The sequence below is a fragment of the Bacidia gigantensis genome (genome assembly GCF_019456465.1).
Source record: "Bacidia gigantensis strain McMullin 20006 chromosome Unknown contig_175, whole genome shotgun sequence".
Classification (NCBI taxonomy): Eukaryota; Fungi; Ascomycota; class Lecanoromycetes; order Lecanorales; family Ramalinaceae; genus Bacidia; species Bacidia gigantensis.
In genome coordinates this window covers 66,543-86,316 of record NW_025408595.1, presented here as the reverse complement: position 1 = coordinate 86,316, position 19,774 = coordinate 66,543, and the positions used below count along the sequence as shown (strand labels likewise).

Genomic DNA, 19,774 nt, shown 5'->3' with positions numbered 1-19,774 from the left:
TGCAACGTCGGACATCCGCCACTGGCCACGGAAGCCCCAGCACGGATCTTACAGCAACAGTCTGCCATCCACTTCATCCTGTTCATATCATTCGTTTTGCATCTCAGTATTGTCCATGGCAGACCACCCCTTCTTTAAAAAATACGGTCCGCCGCAAGACCACTCTTCACGTCCCATGCAACATGGTCGCAATACTCCCTCAACCCTTGAATCTGCTCCAGAACACGAGAAGAAGCCTTCTGAAGAGTATCTGATGAGCGGTGCGGTTCAAACCCATGTAAGTAGGCCTCTGTGTCAAGGCTGACTGTCGCTAAATGTCTGATCTCATCAGCTTTCACGTGCCGATTCAGCATCCCCAGTAGCACGAGACATCCCAGGCTCCGATACACATCACCTTCCAGGATCTTGGACCGTGAGTTGACTGCTATGAATCATATGTGCTCCAAGTAGCTGAACGCAAATCCAGAGTGCGTTGAAGCGGAGTGTAAAAGCCCATGAGGACAATGTGTACGATACAGATCGAAAGTCCAAGAATTCGTCCGCCGTCTGCTCATCTGAGACCCTCTCTTGGGCTCTTTCCGTGGTGGCCGTGATTCTTCTCGGATTGATGGTCTTCGTCCTGTTCGAGACAAAGCCTGAGGAGCCGTCAAGACGTCACATAGCAGCCGCCTCCAGCTTTTGTGCGCAGCCCCACCGTCATCTGCTGGAGGAAGGTCTTCAGGTGACCTCCTCACTGGAGGCTTCTGTGGCTAACATTACTCATTTGGACAATTACAACCGCAGCGACACCCAGAATCATATGCGGAAACCCTCTATCAAAGTGGACGTGTCAAGCCTGATGTCAGACCTTCGACGTCGGATCCAAGGTGCAAAATCGGTTTCAGACACAGCATGGAACCTTGTAGTTGTCGCTGTGCCAAATTTCATCTCCTCTGTCGATCACACAATTGATTATGTTGATGACCTGAAGCTCCTTGTGGATAGTTCATCCCGAATGCTTTTCCAGACGTTTGACAAGCATGAAGATATATTGAATGCAGCTAGACGTCTCCGCGATATAGTGTTGAGCGAGATCGGAGCCCATGAAAACGCTGCAGCTGCCTTCGGAGCCAAACTGGACCGTCAGAATTGGTAGTACCCGCGTGTAAAGCCAGACGAAGTTGAACGTAATCAGCGCAGATTGAGCCGTATCGAGACGTACAAGTCGGTCGTCGAAGGCGTTGCTACGATTGAGGAGCGGGCGTCTGAAAGCTTGAGCCACTGGAAAACGACGGAGCCCCTGGTCAAAGATCTACAGGCGCATTCGGGCTTTCTGCGACAGCTGGGGCAGATCAAAGCAGACTATGAGAAACAAGCCTTGGCCTCAAAGTTTGAAGACATCGCAGGAACATTGAGTGAGGTGGAGGTTGTGTTTGGAGTCAGGTAGGGATGAAGAGCGGAGAAGGTCCCACCATACAGTCGCAGTACCGGCGCTAGGCATATAATACATTTAAATCATCATTTCAGTACAGTATTTCAGACATAGGCAATTCTCGAATTTGTCCCATTACTACTTCATTCTTGAATGCCACAACGTAATCAGCACCTGAAAAGACTGGAGGTGTGCTCGAAATCCCAATCATGCCCAAGGTCAGACCAGCTTCCTCGAATGCTTCCTCGAATCAATATCAAAGATCACGCGCATGGACTATCTCAAGCCTCCTACAACGATTCTACCATTCAATTGATTTTCGATTTCTATAGCCCCGAATCGACCTCTCAATCCACCGTACACCACGCACCTGAAACAATCTTGGTAGGAGCTTGTCTACGCAGATCAAGGGCATGGAAATGCGCAAACCACAAGAGCCCTGGTGATGATGGCGCTGTGCGGGTCAAGGGTGGTTGAAAATGCCTACAACAGGCGAGACACGTGGACAGAACCTGCCCCATACACTCTCTTCGTCTCTGTACAAGAATTGAGAGGTCTTGATCTCGTGGTAGTATTACGTCCTGGCACACCAGCGCTGCTCGACTCCATACCTTACACCTCCAACACTACCGAACTTCATCTGCGCTCTAAGCGCTTTACAAGTAAATGAACAGCAGCTTTGGCCCTGTCCAGTTACAGACCAAAGGGGCCATTCTGTACCTGCTAGGGCTGGGATGAAAGTCTTACAACTCAAGCATACCGTAGGCGGACGAAGACCCAGGCAAATTTGAAATGGGTTTGGTACGGCGCCTTCAAGGTTTCAGAAGAGACACAAGTCACACTAGAGGCTGAAAGCACAAGAGAGCCTGCCGACGTTTGACAAGAGCGGAGCCTCACCTACGAAATCGCCTCTGTTCATCGAGGCTACTCCGCTCGACCACCGAGAACCCTAGAGAAGCATTACGCTGCCTGGCAAATTTCGAGATGGGAAACTACGATCCCATTGGAGCAAGCAGAAAAATCCAGCAACTGCGAGTTCCAACTATTCACATCTGCTGACTAGGTAAATGGGATGCTGATGCCGCACCAACGTCCCCAGCTAATTCTATCGTGCCTTCAATCAGATGATCAACTCGTTGTATCCATGTCCTGGAAGCCATGAAGATGTTTCCATATTTTGTCCGTCCAAGTATACACGCACCTTCTCCGCTTCCGCCTCCTCACCTTCGAGGTCCTTCGCCTTCTCTCGTTCCCCTCCACCTCCCCTCAACGCATATATGCCGTCCCTTCTTCGTCAATCTTCGCGAAGCTGCAGACAGTGAAACGCCACAGTAGAAAACTGTTGAAGCAACCCAGACGCTGAAGAGGGAGCCAAATGACTTTGCTAGATACACCCAGCAGATTACAAACCCTTTCAACGTCAGATTTCCCGACATGGAGTTGTTCCTTCGTCTATCGATTGTTCTTGAGGGATGAGGAATCCAAGGCGTACTCCGATGAGGAGGGTGCTCTCCACAATGAAGAGAACTTTGTGCCGCAACATCCAGGGTATAGATCGTGTTGGAGCACATCTAGTAGTAGGGAACGCGGAAGATGCGACGCAAATCTTACAAGTTACATGAGGATTTCTCTGCTACCGACGATAAAGGGGGCTCCAACATGACCTAAAGGACGCAAGAGACGTGAATACCCAAGCAAGGCAAAAGTCCAGGTCTCGCGATCTAGGATCAAGCAAAACACAAAAGCGGAGCAGGTTTCAGCACCTCCCGAAATCGTCCATCTGAAGCCTACCCGACTCACAGGCCTCTGGTCCTTACAATATCGAAAGCAAGCGAAATCCTCCTTCCCCCTCTTCCGCCTTGAGGCTAAGAAAGGAGGAGAAGCTTTCCAAGCCGAAGGCAGGGCAACAGTAATCGGGTAGGGGGCAATGGGCTTCGTTCTTTGGGGCGGTAGTTTTGGGGTTAGTGACGGCGCGGTAGCTGAGAAGGGCAGGAGAATGAGGCTAGTCATAATAGAGAGGATCCAAGTCTTTACCACTTCCGCTGATATCTCGGCTCGTATCGTTCCTTATGCTCGTGCGCATCTCGATGCTGTAACTTCCGCTTCGTACATACACGCCCTGCTTTCACTTGCTAAAGCTTCAACGCACCAGGGGCTGGCGGCGAAAAGACACAATCACTGGACCCTCGCTGTTGAATCATTCATCCGTATTGCTCCCTCTCGCTTCTGGACCGCGTATCCTATCTCCACCCGTGTCCCCAAGGAGGACATTGCAGTCACCTGAGCCCGTGCACACGCCCTAGCATTTGCCACGTGAGATACCTCCTTTTCGTCGCGGAAAGGCGCTTGTGGCGGATTTCAGTAGGCCTTGATGGCATCACTGATGAGAGTGCTCGTTAAAGCATTTGTGGGGGTGGATGAAACTTGTACCGTAGAAGAGAGTAGAGGAGGGGAAGAGAAAGGAGGAAAGTAGTAAGCAGTGAACACTTGAAAAGCCGAGGATGATTGTAGATAGTGAAATAGGCGATGGCAAGAAGAGAGAAGAGGATAGCAGGAAACGGAAGAAGCCTTTCATTCCATATCATATCCGACCGCTCTTTTCCCCTTCCTCGCAGTCCACCACGAGTGCCAAGTGAATACATTGCTCGTCTTCAGGCCCTGCTAAGCCCTTGCATCTGGATTTTCAGCCACTGTCTATTGTAACCACCCCCGAGCCCCACTTCGTGCCTGGTTCTTCAACTTTCTCAATCGCGAGGGCCTGGAATTCTTCCCTGATCTAATGGCGCTCTTCCTCTTCTTCTCTCCGAAAGGAGTTCACCCAAGCACGTGTCTTCTTGTTGCCGGTTTTCGCCAATTGTCTGGACTCGCGAAAAGGGACCGGGCGAGGAATCGACTTCGGATGCTTGATGAGGATTGGTCGATTTATGAGGGGATGAAATGGAACTCTGGAGACTTGCAATGTATTGGCTCATTGAAATTTGCTTCGTTATAGTCTCTTTTCTTCTCTATGCGTCAGGTCATCTTCACAAAGCCGGATGCGTGTGGCTACTGACCCGATCAAGAGACCAATAAGTCGTAAGAAGGAAGACGTATCGACCGCAATCCCCTTGATGAGATCATACTTTCCCTGCGATGGCTTCTCTTCACGAGTATAATGTTGTCTTAGGGAACTATACTCCCTCCCCAATTCCTGGCGACCGAGGTTACTCAGTCCGCGACCCGAGCCTTCACTTTCCATTTCGCTGTACTGAACGCGACCATTCATTCAGCGTCAGATGTCGGACCCTCATTTGTAGACCAATGCTAACAAGACATATTCCGCTTGTGCCTGTCCTCTACCCTCCAACGACTCCCAAGCCTTTGCGCAGAGACCATTGGAAGACCCCTTCAGAATATCCTCCATATTAATGCCACAGCCGACAGCAGTTCCACACGCACTTCTCATCGACAGCGTCTCGAATTCCCGACCAAAACAAACAGTTTGTTAGCACGCAACCCACATCATCGCCGTCTCGACGCCTTTCACCCTCGAAGTTGCCCCCGATTTTGTTTTCACAAATGCATCGTGTACATTCTTGCCCCCGATGGCGACACCACTAGTCTTTTAGATTTTTGTTTTTCAATCTATTTGTATTCTGGCTCTTGACGACTTGAGTGCTTGGGGGAGGCGTGCGCTCGGCAGTGGTGTTGGCCGTGCCTGGTGAGGATGGTTGAGAAATAGCTAGAATTGAGATGGGCGCAGACAGTGAGTGTTCGCGGCAAGCCGGGGGCGGTCAGAGGAAGCAAACCGTCTTGCGCGTCAATGGCGAGGAGCATTGTGGGCTTAGTGAGCATGTAATGTTGCTCATATCTAAAGTGAACAAGGAGACAGTGTACGAGGGGTAGGATGAAATTCGAGTCGGAAGAACTTTTGGCCGACATCTCTCCTCCTTTCTCTCCCTGCCGCACCACTCTGCTGACCTTCTCCTCTGTCCACATCCGCATCATGTCCCTTTGGCAACGCTCAATTGCCACCAAATCCACCAGCTGCAATGACTTCACACTGACGAGCCTGCACGCCATACGTTTCTTCACTGGCTGAAACATGCTCTCCAACGCCTTTGACGCCGTATCGGCCTCCACCACCTGCTTTCCTCTGCCTCTCAACTTCCAGCAACCCAACGTGTCGTGCGCAATGTGACAAGGTGGTGATGCCAGGGTGCTGGGTGGACGGAGGGTGAAGACAGCAGGCCACCATACTGTGGATGGATGGATGAAAGAGGACAGTAAAGTTCAAGCGCGAGTCTGCCACAAACTGTGAGCCCCGCGCCTGGAAGTGGGCCTTGAGCCCTTTGCTTTCGGCGAAGCCGCAGCCCCCCCGTAAAGTACGGCCTCCCAAAGCGGCCACGAAGGGCATACTGCAGAGTAAAAACGCCACAGGCGAACACGCGGTAATTGATAGGGTTAAAAGGGCTCGAGCCCAACCCAAGAATTCGGCTATCTCAAGACCACACCAATAAAGCGAAGAAGATGGAATCGGACGATTGACCATCAAGAACATGCTTCATCGTGAGTCTTCGGACATCTCTATGCCGATGATAGACGTGGGATCTAGCCAAAGCCAACAGATGAGCGTGAAGGAAAGGCTGTTGACGTATCTGGTGAACTCTACACTGGCGCTACCATCGTTCGGAGCCGATACCTCAAGCCACAAGGGAGAGAATGTGGGCCTCTGGATGTTTGCAACCGGGCAGGGATGGTATATCACCTTCCGTTGATCGCAAGAAGTTGGCATAAGGCGAGGTACCTACAACGAGCATGAATCTTCACGCTATTGGTAAAGATCAACTATATCCTGGCCCTCAAAAAAACCGAATCAAACCTAGACGACTCGTTGTTAGCGAGATTGAATCGCAAGGCTTGCTTGCCGAGTGTTCAAGTGGCCCTTCGCTTCAATGGCCATTCTACTAGCTACGAATTACTACTGATACGTGCCCACAAAGACTTACGATTTCTACGGCAGAACCTCAAATTGAATGATGTTGGCGCGTACAGAAAGGGATGGCGGGGAGATTGTTGAAAGCAAAGACGTGGCAACAATTCTAGCTGCTGCTCTCCAGATCAGCCGAGATATTGAAGTTGAGAGCCCAAATGCCTCGCGTCCCTGCTCTAATGAAGCGGGATGACTTGCTCGTACAACAAGCATCTTTCCAATGACAAGATTGCGGGCTAGTTTTTTAGTCATTATCAAAGAAAGTGGAATTGTAACATTTAGACCAATCGCTTCTATTGCTTCATCATCTTCTCCCGGGCTCGATTTGGCTACATACATGTAATCGTGAAGCAAAATTCCTCAATTAATATGAACACAGCCATCATCCGAACCACGCCAACTCGACTGCGAAAGCCCCAATGACACAAAAGTTCGAGTGGCTACTGCTAAAACAATGTCATTAAATGTGGTCCCATAGGTGGATGCGGGATAAATCTTCAAGATCAAGGCGGCCAGCATCTGAGACGGCGATATGTGTTCCATGATAGTACTTCTGTAATTTGAAGTCTTTCGCGCTGCATGACTGACTCTGTCATTTCATTTGTACAACGAGAAGTGATTTGTCTTTCATCGACCTCATTTTATCTTATTTCACTCGCTCTGTGGTGTCAATCACGTTGCCGAAGGCGTATGGCTGCTGGAGAGTGTTCTACGCAAGGTCGGTCGCTGCATTCACTTTAGATCACTATTTATACGAATAATGTAATATAGCAGAAACTCTCTTATTTCCTATGCTCCGCGTAGATCGAAGGGCAATACAATGCACTCCAATATATCTGAGTCACTGAACGCCTTTCAAGACGATGTGCATTGATATCAAATGACTCAAGAGATATAGGAGAGCTTTTCTTGGACGCACCTCGTATCCAGTTCGCGAAACCCGCCCTCGATTTTCTTATTTGTGTTAGAGCCTTCGAAGCTTTTATTATCAAAGTAGTGAAACACGAGTGATTCAAAAACAACTCAAACTTGAGGAACAGAATAATAGGTTGCCTGAATGTTTTGACATTGATGACTGTGAGAGCTATGTAATGACAGTCGAGATGCTACATCCCTAAATACTGACTAAGCCCTCTTTTGAAATAGCGGAGCATTTCACTACCCCATGTCTCAAGAAAATCGGATCCCACTTTTTCAGATGTGATCCAGCGTTTTTCCAGCTGAAAACCACATTTCAAGTCCACTTCCGCTTTTTCGAACATGATCCAGCGTCTTTCTAGCTGAAAATCATCTTTGAAGTCCGCGTCTCCCTCCCTGGTTGGTGAAACCCAGCCAGAAGCTTTCTCTCCGGCTACTTAACGCTTTGATCGGGTCGTTCTGAGTTAGCCATTCGGACCGCCCCCACTCGGCGTAGATAAGCCTGGAGGTTGGCTCCCGCTTGAAAATCCCACTCCGGGTCTCGGGTTGTGGTTGATCTGGGATGTGTTCATTCTGAGATGTGTTCGATGGGCGCCGTGCTCGGAAAGAATGACTGTGCTTGATCATGAATGTACTTTAAAGAGTGGCTGGAGACCGTCCTGCGGCCTTCTTCTCCTTCCACCATCGACCCTCTCGCCGGACACTCTCCTACCAGTCCCACAAGAATCGCCCGGTAATCATCCACCAAATCACCTCTCGCTGTGTGGCCAGCCAATCGGCTAGCCATGCTATCGCGATTGCATCAGGGTCCTCGTCCGGCTTGGCAGGATCAGGCTTTGTTATTCTAGCCATTATCAGCGTTGCGATCAAGCTGGACCGTGTGAAAGACCACAGACGACCCAAGATGGACCACAGGTAGAGAAAGAGCGGAGCTAAGGTGTTGTATATGGTCTGTGACTGGTGATCCCATTTTGACCAGACGTAGTTCAGGGCTTGTTTCGCTGAAATGTCTTTCAGGTGGGTCAGCCCGCCCTGGGTGTACCGGGCAGTTTGGACGGAGCGTAGCGTACGCCGGAAGATGTCGCCTTCAAGCCCTTGAAAGTACGGGGAGCAATGCCTATGAGCGTTGCGAATGTGGGCAGGAAAGTGTTTGAATGAATAGATCTTGTTGCGTCGGGCGGAGAAGATGTTTTGAGGTCCAACATGTGTGAATGGAGCCAGCGATTTGATGCATTGCTTTCTAGCGCGAAGGTCGACAGCGTCGTATCGGAGGGACTTGACTGGCTTTATGCGCTGCTTGAGATGGTGGGCGAGCCGGAGGAAGTGGTAGAGATCGTTCACTTCGCTGTCGGTGGGGCCTCGAAAGAATGTGTTCCAACACCAAAAGCCCAGAGCGATGATCATGATGAGGCACAAGCCGAAGATCAGCCAGCGCCATGGCTGCTTGCGCGTTTCTTGCTCTTGCTGATTTTGCTGCTGTAGCTGCTGTTGCTGCTCTTGTTGCTGCTGTTGCTGCTCTTGTTGCCCCTGAGGCTCTGTTTGTTGCTGTTGTCGCTGCTCTTTGAACTTTCTGATGCTGTCTTGAACCTCGTTGTATTTAATAACAGTTCCCATGTCAACATAGCATTTGGTTCCCACGGTCTGACTGGGATCCATGCTGAGTAGAGTGCTGAGTGCCAGCCCCAAAAGTATGAAGATAGAGGTATGAGGGCCCACTCTGGGGTATGAAAAGATTCCTGCGGTACAAGTCTAAAGCTCAAAAGCGAGGAAAGACAAGGGAAGGGAGGCCAGCCTCCTGTATAAGTGTGATTGTGAGTGCAGAATGAGATTGAAGAATGAAGGAGACAAAGGTGCTAGGCGGGTTATTTATGCCGCTGTAGAAAGCTGGATCTTGCCACACTACCGCCTGACGCGACAATTCAACAATAGAGACAATGAGAAGTAGATTGTTGCTGTCGAAATAGATGATATGGATCAGCAGGTACGATCAATGAGGTCTGGAGCTGGCTGAAAGGATTATGTCTTAGACCTCCACCACGGTTTTCTCTCATGAGGGTGACGACTCTCATGTCGCCACAAGCAAGCAACACACAATGTCTGAGCACCTTATGAGATCTCACATAGCATGACTGAACCTGTCATCTCCTTGAGGGCGGATGCTAGATATTGTTGCAGTCTCATTGATGCAGTTTTGGCCACCCGGGCTGCTCCTCACGCTTTGAGGATTTGCCACCCCACCATCACATGATGTTTAAGACTCCACTACATTGTATTCTCTCTGTTCTTTGTTTCAATGTTCAGATGTGCTATCAAAGGCTTGTGTTGTCGTAGATTGTCGTATGTCGCTGTACCTAAAGTCCTTACACGTGTCACTGGCTTTCCATATAAAGACTTTGCTCAGTCTCTCAGTCTCTCAGTCTCTCACAAGCCTCATTCCCCGATCCAAGAAGAACAGATATCATAAGAACAGTAGCTCTGAGAACTTAACAGCAATGCCGACTATACGAGACTGGCTGATCGAAAACCCCATGGCAATTCCTTTACTGATCCGTGCATGGTGGATGAACGAGCTTCCCAACGCACCGAGCCAAGTTATCGAAGTTGCAAAGGAGTTGTCACATTCGACCTTAGGAATACGCATAATCATGGATAAGATGAGTGAATTCCTGCCAGGAGCTGGTTGTGCGACCGGTGAGTACACGAAATTCCATTTTCCCATTTCGATCTTCCTGACCATGATTCTGATGCAAATCTAGTTGTCGGAGTTGCTGCATTCGGTCTCTGGCTATCGCAGCAGCAGCACTCTGGTTCAGCCAATGTGGAACACATCGAAGGTAGACCGAACGCTGCACCGCCCAACCATACTAATTCACAGATGTTTCCATCTCAAGATCCGTCGTCAAGTCTTACCGGTGGCCTGGTCAATAATTCGCCAATTTCGATGCACGGCCCGACGTCAGCAAACGTGGAAAACGCACCAAGCCCGATCCTTGTTCAAGTGACGGGGAGGAGGGGAAAGGTTCGGACTGAAGGGCAGCCTCGCATACACATGACCCGTGGCATGAGAGAGCTAAAGGGACCTTTGTAGGTGACGCGTTGATGGATTGGATAATTGAAGAAGTAAGGCAGTCGGTGACAGAATGAGTACTTATACGCAATGCTTATATTAATTATCCTTTGACTCGAATTTTCCATAGGTCAATCATCAAGCTGGTTTGATTTGAATACCTAAAGAAGACTCTGAAAAGCTACACGATCCGTCAGTTATGCGAAACGCTTAAGGGCTGGATTTCTTATGCTGACAGAGACCCTACAAGAATAGGTAGAAGCTTAGAGTTCCTCGATATCTTGGTTGCGCCAGTATCCAGCTACATCGCATTTATCCACCCAACAGAATTGTCCAGTCAGTTGTTGAAAAGCCTCATCTCTTATTCTTGCTTCTCCGATTCGCCTCCAGTCGCTCTCGACTCAAGCTCGTTATAGAATTTCAACATTTTGTCGATCCATGGCGAGTGATCTTCATCCTCGCTTTTCTTTCCTTTCTCTATATCATCAGCCAGCTTTCCTTTCAATTTGCTTAGAAAGGCGTCCTGGTCATGAGATCCTCTATTAAATTCTTCATTGAACTCCTTTTCTACCCATTGAACTTCTTCTTGAGATAGTTCACAGTCTTTCGATTTTGTTTCGTGAGCATCTGTGGTGCTAGTAGAAGCAGCGACGTGTGTGGGTACAGCCCCAACCGACGATTCTGTTGCTAAAGGATATGTGCCGTGTGTGGTCGCTGACGCAGACCTCGCTCCGCCCGATGTTCGCGTTTGAGCGACGGCAGGGGTGGCTGTAGATGTTCTCAATGGGGCTCGAAGTTGTTCGGGGAAGCTTGATCCGTCTGGATCTGTTGAGCGTGAACCCCCGTTATTGGAGGGTTCGTCCAGTAGCTCTTCAGCATGTGGTATATGATGCATCTCTGAACGAGAGGAGCGTGATGTCTCGCTAAGCTTACCTGACGCTCCTTTGGGTCGCGACAGGTGGGAGGTTCAGGCGACCGGGTCAATGACGGTGTCGTTGCAATTCGAGCTATCTTCAACCGTTTCTCGAAGTGAGGGCGATGCCTTTGTTTCTTCTTCATCCTCACTCTGCTGATTGCTGGTCTCATCTTGCGACTTGACCGAGTGCTGAATCCAGGTCTTCTGCTCACTATCTTTGCTTCCTTTGACAATATCAGCCGTGGTATTGTCTCTTGAACGTGCGGTATTATGGCTCCCATCGCAGGCAATAAAATCTTTCGAGGTTTCTTGGCTCCTAAACTCCCTGCTCTGTCTTTCTAGATGTCCTGCTCTTGAAAAATTCATGGGCAAGTGAGAAGTTCGACGAGGAGAATGAGTAGGAGAGGAATGCGGAGACTCGTTCGTCCTTTGTAGCTCATCATCGAGACTAGACGGAAATGTATTCCTCTTCATTGCGCTTGATGTAGTATTGCTCTGTGAGGCAAGAGTTCTAGGAGAGTCGCGAGCAGGTGGATGATTTGGGAACCCCTTTTCGCTCACCGCTTGAAGATTCGTAGGTAAAGACGCGGTGTCCTGTTGTGTCCTGCTGTCCAATCGTTTACGCACAGAGGGGACAGGTCTACTATCATCATTTAAATCTTCCGGGATAAATGGAAGTTTATGATCCTCAGTGTTAGCGCCGGCACCACCGGTGATTTCAGATCCATGTGCGCGTGTAGTGAGGAGTTGAGATTCGTCCTCAGTATTTGGGATCAGGGTGGCGGAGTTTCTTTCAGGCACCGCGACTGGTGCTGGTTCATTGGCTGATGCTGGTCCAGGTTTGGGTATTTTGGAGGAAGAGTTCGAAGTGGGGTTCGCCCCATCAACTTCGGGCATTGTAGTGCTTGTGTTCGAGTTGGAATCACTTTTTCGGTCACCAGTGATCTTGGAATGGAATTCAGATCTGATCTCCATGGCTTTAAAGATAAGGTAACAGCTGAATATACCCAAAGTTAGCTCAGCTCATGCTGCTCAGTTGCAGATCTGCCTACACCCAGCCGCTTCTGATCAATCGGAGATGCAGCCGCATTCTTGGATCCCATGATACACCTAGTAGACACCATGATATACCTCCTGTAATCTGTAGAACATCTTTCCATATCCAATAACTTTCGCTTTGTAATACACGCTCACCGCCCAAGCATACGCAAGCCACCGAATGACGATTTCCTCGAGCAGTGGAATGTAGAGGAACGTCGGAAGCAGAATATCAAAAAGCAGGAGTACAAGTGTCTGAAGGTTCTGTCTAAGCCATGTCATCACAGTCATGATTGAGCTGAACTGTGCTCGCAAGCTGTAGTCGAAGGATCAATACTTTGTTTGGTATCACTTCTTCCCATCTTTAGCCAAGGACAATATCCATACGGCCAGGACGCATTTTCTCCGCTCCAATCAAGATCACGATCACCACAATTTCCACATTCATAGCTTGTCCATCTTACGCAGCTCTTCCAATATCAGCTGAGACTCGACGCTCGCAGCAACAGCCATCTCTCGCGGGCAGGGGGAACGTAGCCAGGGGGAACGCAGCCAGGGGGGAACGATCCCACGTGAGATGCAGGATTTGACAAAAGCCCGCGCTTGACGGTGACAGCCAATGCAGATCAGGTATGCATCGCAAGAACAGGGTTCGACAAGCACAGGGACTGTGTGTCCATGATCTGGGAAGGCACAGGGCCTCACCTTCGCCTCAAATTCACTGACTCTGGCCACATACCGATCTCCCACGATTTGCGAAATCTCCCCTCAACGCGTACACCTTCCGACCCCTCTCTCCTTCTCCTTCACCACCTCTACCTCCTGCTGGCCAGAACACAATACCACAAGCAGAAGGAAGGAACATACAGACTACGCCTACCTACAATCACGATTCGGATCTCCGACTGGGTCGGTATGTTGGCTGAGTCACATCCACAAGAGGGAGGCAAGATTGAAAGAGCGTTACATTTGGCAGTGGCTGGCTAGGAATGCTGGTTTTTAGGGTTAGGGTTGGGTGAAGGGCGGCGTTTGGGCCGGTGGCTGCTAGACGAAAGCTAGAGGACGCCACTAGAAGTGCGTGGGGGTTGGCGGCACAAGAAGATGGAGGCAAGAGGGTTGACCGCGTGGAATGTGAGGGAAGAGGATGATGTCCTAGTCATCTGTGGCCCTTCATGATGATGTTCAGCAACCAGGTCTATTGTGGGACTTCGTCATGCAAAGCCACGAAATCTATGGCTGTGCATACAAAAGATCCATTTTCTCTTCTCATGGAGCTCAAGGTTGTACCCACAGCTCATGGAGTATCAACCACGACTCTTCCATGGCTGCAGAGGATGAGGAGGGGGAGATACTACATGCCTTCGTTCAAACAATATCATCTGTGATCTGGATTTTGGTGCGTAATGCAAGCGTCCTCGATATTCTTCCACTCGCCAACGCTATCTCCAGAGCCACAATAGCAATTTTCGCAGACAAATTCGGCAAGAGCCTGCAAGACTTCACCCATGGGTTTCCACTGCACCCAAATTCCAGCCCTTGCAGCATCAACACGAAAGCGTTTCACGAATCGTCCATTGAGTCATTTCACTCATTACAGAGACTCGCGCACAAATTGTTCCAGAAAATTGGAAAGACTCAACATTTAACCCTCCTTGAGTTGCAATGGCGTCGAAGAACCACTACCTCAAAAACCCTGCTGAATTTGCGTATCTGCGGCATCTGTGAAGTCGGTCCCCATTTTGGAGCTTGATGATCTGGTTTGCTGTCTCCAGAGATCTACTTTCGCACCTGGGCAGTGATTCCTGTTATGTTATACTTCATTATGGGCATCTCATTCATTTGGCCCTTCAGAACACTCAACTCGTCCTGCCCATCCAACCCCAAAATCGAAGTGTTATATGATGACTACCGCGCAGATGTCGTAGTGAGAGCCTCCTGCGAGGTGAATGAGGCGAAGCGGTCCAGGATCTCGAGTCCACCACCGAAGTGCAGGTGTAAAACCGTGTTTCCTTGCTGTGGTATTCGTCAGGAATGGAGAGAGCTATAGGGTGAAGGCAGACTTGGACTTCCGTTTTGGAGGTGTATCTTTCCCAGTGGACATCAATAGTCTAAAGCAGGACAACAATCCACATGAGCTCGTGCCTTTCTGGCTGGCTCGAAGGGCTCCACGGGTACACGCATACTCTCTTTGTTCATCAGCTAAGCGAGGAACGACGAGAAATTCTCTGCGACGTGGCCTCAAGCACGCTTCATGGTCTCAGCTGCTGAAAGCAAAGTAGGCATCGGATACATCAAGGCTCTCGCCCAGTAAGCAAGAGTCCACGCACTCTGTATTAAAAGACTTCCGCCAACCTCAGCTATACGTCGTCTATCGAACCGCTCGCTCGTCTGGCTTTCACTCTCCATCATCATCATCGGCTTCCTCGCTGTTGTCTATCGGCCTCTCTTCACCCCAGAGCAATCCGTTAGGCCACAATCATCCCTCCAACTCCCATTCGATAGCTATTTCCCACCATCTTCGCCTCTCGGCATCGACGGGGTCACCGAAACCAATCAATCCCTCCTCCAGCACCATTGCCCCCATCCCGAGACCTGTCCCGAAGTCAGTGTCAAGGCGATAGATTTGGTGTCAATAGAATAGTGCAGTGCAAAGCTTGGGGTTATCACGAAATGATCGGAGGGCAGCGATGATAAATGAAGAGTATCAAGACGTCTAAGGGGGGCTCTTTGTGTATACGGAAACACTAGTGGTGGCGTGGACGTGCGTGAGAAGACTATGGGCATAAGCTGGAGACACAGTTCGACGAATGTTTGTGACGGATCTTAAGAGTATAGGGCATTGTGGTAACACTAAATTCGAGCCTCTATAGGACTGATGATGAAAATTGAAGACTGGTAGAAATCCACCGCTAATAGAACGCTCGCCACGCCGCCAATTACTTCCAAGAGTTCCGAAGTCTCTGCTTTAAGCGTCTATTATAAACCCGAGATATTGATTTTACCTTTCATTCCATTCTATGTGATGGTGCTCGATGTCTTCTGAATAGTACATCGTTCCTAGTACTTGACTCAGCGTTGTGTGCGAAGATATGTCAACAAGGCAGGTAGGTGCGGCTCCGCATCTTTGAGAAGAATGTCAGTCTCGTTGCGACGTCGGTGAAACGAATTTTGGCGATTGATCAGAGCCTGTCGTATTACCTCCACCTTGTCATCGAAAGTTTGAGGACCCTCGTAGTAGACCAGTGTGCCACTGCTCAAAAGATTCAGTCTCCAGACCTTAAGATTGATTGAAAGCCGTTCGGGATTCATGAAATTCATGCACTTTAGAGTCAAGAGCGCTTCATCTATCGCCGCAGGCTCCCCTTCACCCCGATAGGTTCTACAGACTAAACTTATCGTCAAGTCTTTGACACCAGTGAAAGCCTTAGTGGAGGCTAAAGCTAAACGCAGCTTCTTGGGTCTGCATGTTACGTCAGGAAACACAAAGTTGAGTTTCATCTTTCGAAGAGAGTGACATTGGGTTTTTGATAAAGCTCTTGGTAGCAAACGCAATATATCTCCAGTCTTTTTTAGACTGACAACGAAAGTCTTGGCCTTCCAGAGGACGGGCAGGCATTCTTGATGAGTCTGGCTGCTGCAGAGTAGAAGTGCAAGTCGTAGTTTGCCAAGATGTTTAGTTTCGACGCAGCAGTACTCGTACACCTTGGTCAGGGATGTCGAAGTAACCTGACCTCGGAAATTTGTGAATTTGGTCGGTTCAACTTCTTCGTGATAGGAGACGCCGAACCGCTGTGTCTTCATGACTCGATCCTACGAATTGTTAGCCTTAGATTCATAACCGAAGGTCTTCGGCCTTTCAATACCCATGCTTTCTTACTCTTAGGTGGTAAAGCTTTACAGAAGTCTTTGGCGTCATTAGGCAATTCTTTCACGTAAATAAATCCATCCCCAAGCACATAACCCCAGATTTGGCTCCTTATTTCCGCGCGGAGGGAGAGAAGATGACATTTGCAGTCATCACTCTTCAAGATACCGCTCATGTCGTATCTTGTGAAGAGATGAGGTCGGAATATTTAAGATTAGTGGTCTGACGAGCTTGGACATGATGATGTAATGAGTCATAAATCTAATATTGGCCGTGCCGGCCTAGGGTTTAGAGGTCTGAAAACCTCGCTGCCGAGTGTCCACGCCAGCCAAAGACTGACTCTCTCGCTGGCAAAGCCATGCAGCTGCCTCTAGGCCAGCCAAACCCCCTACTGACGTAGCTTTGGAGTCTGTATCTATAGATCTATGTACAGGGACGGTGGGCGGGTGTTCCAAAAGCCCCCTGATTGACAGAAATGATTGTAGGAATGATGGAGCAGGGGCTGCCAAAATACTATGTAAAAGCCTAAGGAATTAGGCGAAATGAGCTCTTGGCCCACTAACCCCTAGTCTAGCTAGATCCTTGAAAGAAACGAACAAAGAAATACTTCAAACAGTGAAAAATGACGCCAGAGTGTATTGGGTCTAGCGTGCAGAGGGCACAAACAAAGGGCGGTGGAGAAACCATTCATAGACAGCAGTTGACTGAGTATGAAAAGGGAAAGTGAAAGTGAACGCTGAATAAGATTCAGAGAATGGTAGAAGTAGAGAAACCTTAAAAAGCATACACAATGGAGGGAGCTGGACAGAGAGGTGAGAAAATTTGAAGTTTACAATTTCAAATACCAACTTAAGGCTTCGCCCAGGAGCGTCGAGAGGATACCCGAGAGAGCAGTGGAGGTGAATGGAGGGAGAAGGAAGGAGGCTGAAGAAGGAGGGACCACGGGAAAGAAGAGGAGCGTATACAAGCCGTAGTAACCCTTACCTTAAAGCTTGTGCCGCGAAATGATTCAATGCTCAGTTGTGGCAAGAGGAATACTTTGTGTCTTATCACCGTTGTGCCGTATATGATGCAGCGAATGTAAGATTTGGTAGAGTTTTCGTCTTGTTCCCAATGCAAGGCTTGATATCACCAGGCTGCACCTTCCGCAAGCGCCGATATTTCCGAACTTTCGTTGAAGGGTAAATGCTTGATACATTGACAGCGCCATGCCTATTACAGGAGAGTCGAGACCATGAAAAAAATCTGGCTTACACAAAGGTTTTGCACATCTCCCCAGTTCTTACAATTTGTACCAATTTAAGTTTTCATGATGACTCTCCTGTTCCGAAAGCGCTGCTCGACGCCCCTCTACTTCAACCTCCATCGGTCTACATGTTGCCAGTTGAAGTCATCTTGCTGAGCCTCTCTTATTCTCTTGTACATGCCATCTCTGTTCGGTTGATCATGGACTTTCCACTTCTGACCCCATTCGCCTGCGGATCTACGGATGGCGTCTAGAGCTCTATCGGCGTTGTGTTGTCGGTGTTTCCGCACGATATGAACCCAAAAGTCATCCAGACTTTGATAACCTTGGCCCTCGACGCAGAACTCGCAAGTCATACTTGGCTTCGCTGCTTGAGCCGGATCTAAAGGTTTTGGAACTAAGTCGTTCGGGTCAATAGTATTTGCTAATAAGAAGCCTGGATGGTTTCCGAGCTTAGGTGTCAGACCGTGGGCTCTGGAGAGGACGTGAAACTGTACATCACAGACCTCGGGAGGTGTCATTGCGGCGTGCTGGAAAGTGGTCAACAGACTAAAAAGCCAAAAGGTGGTTTTTTCCTACCTTCATCAGACAAGGTGGATCATGCTTCATGCAATGTGGAGGTATATCTTGCTCTGTCGACCTTAATTCTATAGCTCTGTTCCTGCATTCACTTCTTTCTGCTTTCATAAGAGAAGGCTCGCAAAGTGGGTGGATGATACAATGATCTTGATGACATTGGCGAAGATCGCTCATGGAACGTTCATTCTCGGTTCCAAAGAATTCAACGACATCCGACTCTCGACGAGGCCACTTAGAGAACCAGAATTTTGCTCTGGCCAGGGAAGTTGGGACACCTGAGTGGGAGTACAATGCAACTTGACCCTTAAGCATTGTGTGAATGACAGTGAGACCGGTCTGTTCAAAGTTTTTACGGAGCTGTGTTAGATCGATAGAGCACCAAGTTTCCGGAACCAAAACGCAAGTCTTGTGGTGATCAGCTTTCACGCCCCACTTGGAAAGGAGCGCTCCGTAGTTACGATCAAAACTTTCCTTGGCCTCTGCCATAAGCCAGCTGACGGGACGTGGAGATGTCTGATAATTGGACTGCAAAGTCGGCGTTATTCCAGAGAAGCCAGGAGTGGGTGGTACGTCATTGCGGTGTCTTAGCATATTCGGTGCGCTTGTATGGGACTTTTCCGCATGCAAGCGGAGATGTCTGCGAGAACGAAACACCTGGTCACAGGGCCTGTTCCTAGCTCCCAGAACATCACAGACAAACATGCCTTGCCACCGGTGAAGTCGCACACTGGGCCGCCCGGTTGAGAAAATAAAATTCGTGCTCTTCAATGTATTTCTGGGTCTTCTTTCGTCTATGCGTTACGTTGTTGCTATTCTCTTGAATCTGATCAGTCTTGAAAAAAAATGTGAGCTTGGTTTTAAGTCGATGCTTTTATCTGTCGAAGAACAAGGCACACGTTGGTTTGGATATAGTTTGATGGAATACCTTCACCGACCGAGGCAAATTGCACGAACAAAGCCGGCGGCAAAGGTTTCAAACTCCTGCCGGATTGCTCCCGTTGCGAGTTCGAAAGAATACTACATAGCATTCTGGCAATACGGGAACAGTCTTTCGCAGACATACGATAGTATGCAAGCGTTGCTTGTGTCCGTCTTTTTGTGCGCTTCGACCAACAAGGAAGTCTTGAGGGTCTAGAGAGTTGCTTGTGAGATAGAAGGCTAGGAGATGTCTTGTCATGGCTGAAAAAAAGGCGACATCTCATGATGATCAACATACAAACTCTTTCATTAATGCCTTGATGCCTTGAGATAGGACGTTCAGGCAGGCCAACAAACTACAAGCTTTTAAAACGTCTAACGATTTCGTGTCGATAGCAAATTTGTGAAGGGACGAGAATGCTTCATACCGAATCTGAGTCTGTTTTCGATGGCTTTGCTCCCTTGCCTACTCAATTTCAAGGGACAGGCAAGGGAAACTGATGGCTCAGACCATGCTCTCCCCTGTGGAACACCTTTCCCTTGAGTAGCGTCGCAAAGGTCTTCAATGCTGATAAAAGTGTTTTGAGGACGATGCAGAACATTACCATGATTGGAGATGCTTTGTTAAAGTAAAGATAAGTTGACATACACCCTTGTCGCATTGGGGATTTATGAGTCTCTCCTCAAGTTATTTAGTGCATGCGAGGATCGACGCGTTGGCACGCTCAATTGAGAGGTCTTGCTTGCGTATCTTGTGTCGCTGATCATGCTGAAGCTGAAGCATCTATTACCATCTAGTAGCCTCGAGAAATGATCAGCTCTTGACAAAGGACTACCGGCGATT

The 19,774-nt window shown here is 48.9% G+C and overlaps 6 protein-coding genes across 6 annotated transcripts; 2 read left to right on the top strand and 4 right to left on the bottom strand.

The window, feature by feature from the left end:
- Positions 1 to 115: 115 nt before the first annotated feature.
- Positions 116 to 1,426, top strand: KY384_002852 (uncharacterized protein; the record flags this gene model as incomplete). Its single annotated transcript, XM_044811374.1, has 3 exons — positions 116 to 277; positions 467 to 1,121; positions 1,155 to 1,426. The coding sequence occupies 3 exons, from the start codon at positions 116 to 118 to the stop codon at positions 1,424 to 1,426; spliced, it is 1,089 nt and encodes a 362-aa protein (XP_044671650.1).
- A 6,583-nt stretch (positions 1,427 to 8,009) lies between these two features.
- KY384_002851 (uncharacterized protein) lies at positions 8,010 to 8,957 on the bottom strand (the record flags this gene model as incomplete). Its single annotated transcript, XM_044811373.1, has 1 exon — positions 8,010 to 8,957. One exon carries the CDS (start codon positions 8,955 to 8,957, stop codon positions 8,010 to 8,012), a length of 948 nt encoding a protein of 315 aa, XP_044671649.1.
- An 836-nt stretch (positions 8,958 to 9,793) lies between these two features.
- Positions 9,794 to 10,389, top strand: KY384_002850 (uncharacterized protein; the record flags this gene model as incomplete). Its single annotated transcript, XM_044811372.1, has 2 exons — positions 9,794 to 9,992; positions 10,058 to 10,389. 2 exons carry the CDS (start codon positions 9,794 to 9,796, stop codon positions 10,387 to 10,389), a joined length of 531 nt encoding a protein of 176 aa, XP_044671648.1.
- Positions 10,390 to 10,729: 340 nt separating this feature from the next.
- Positions 10,730 to 11,263, bottom strand: KY384_002849 (uncharacterized protein; the record flags this gene model as incomplete). The annotated part of the gene is made up of 1 exon (XM_044811371.1): positions 10,730 to 11,263. One exon carries the CDS (start codon positions 11,261 to 11,263, stop codon positions 10,730 to 10,732), a length of 534 nt encoding a protein of 177 aa, XP_044671647.1.
- Positions 11,264 to 11,335: 72 nt separating this feature from the next.
- On the bottom strand, positions 11,336 to 12,259 carry KY384_002848 (uncharacterized protein; the record flags this gene model as incomplete). The annotated part of the gene is made up of 1 exon (XM_044811370.1): positions 11,336 to 12,259. The coding sequence occupies one exon, from the start codon at positions 12,257 to 12,259 to the stop codon at positions 11,336 to 11,338; it is 924 nt and encodes a 307-aa protein (XP_044671646.1).
- Positions 12,260 to 15,391: 3,132 nt separating this feature from the next.
- Positions 15,392 to 16,362, bottom strand: KY384_002847 (uncharacterized protein; the record flags this gene model as incomplete). The annotated part of the gene is made up of 2 exons (XM_044811369.1): positions 15,392 to 16,132; positions 16,186 to 16,362. 2 exons carry the CDS (start codon positions 16,360 to 16,362, stop codon positions 15,392 to 15,394), a joined length of 918 nt encoding a protein of 305 aa, XP_044671645.1.
- Between the last annotated feature and the right edge of the window lie 3,412 nt (positions 16,363 to 19,774).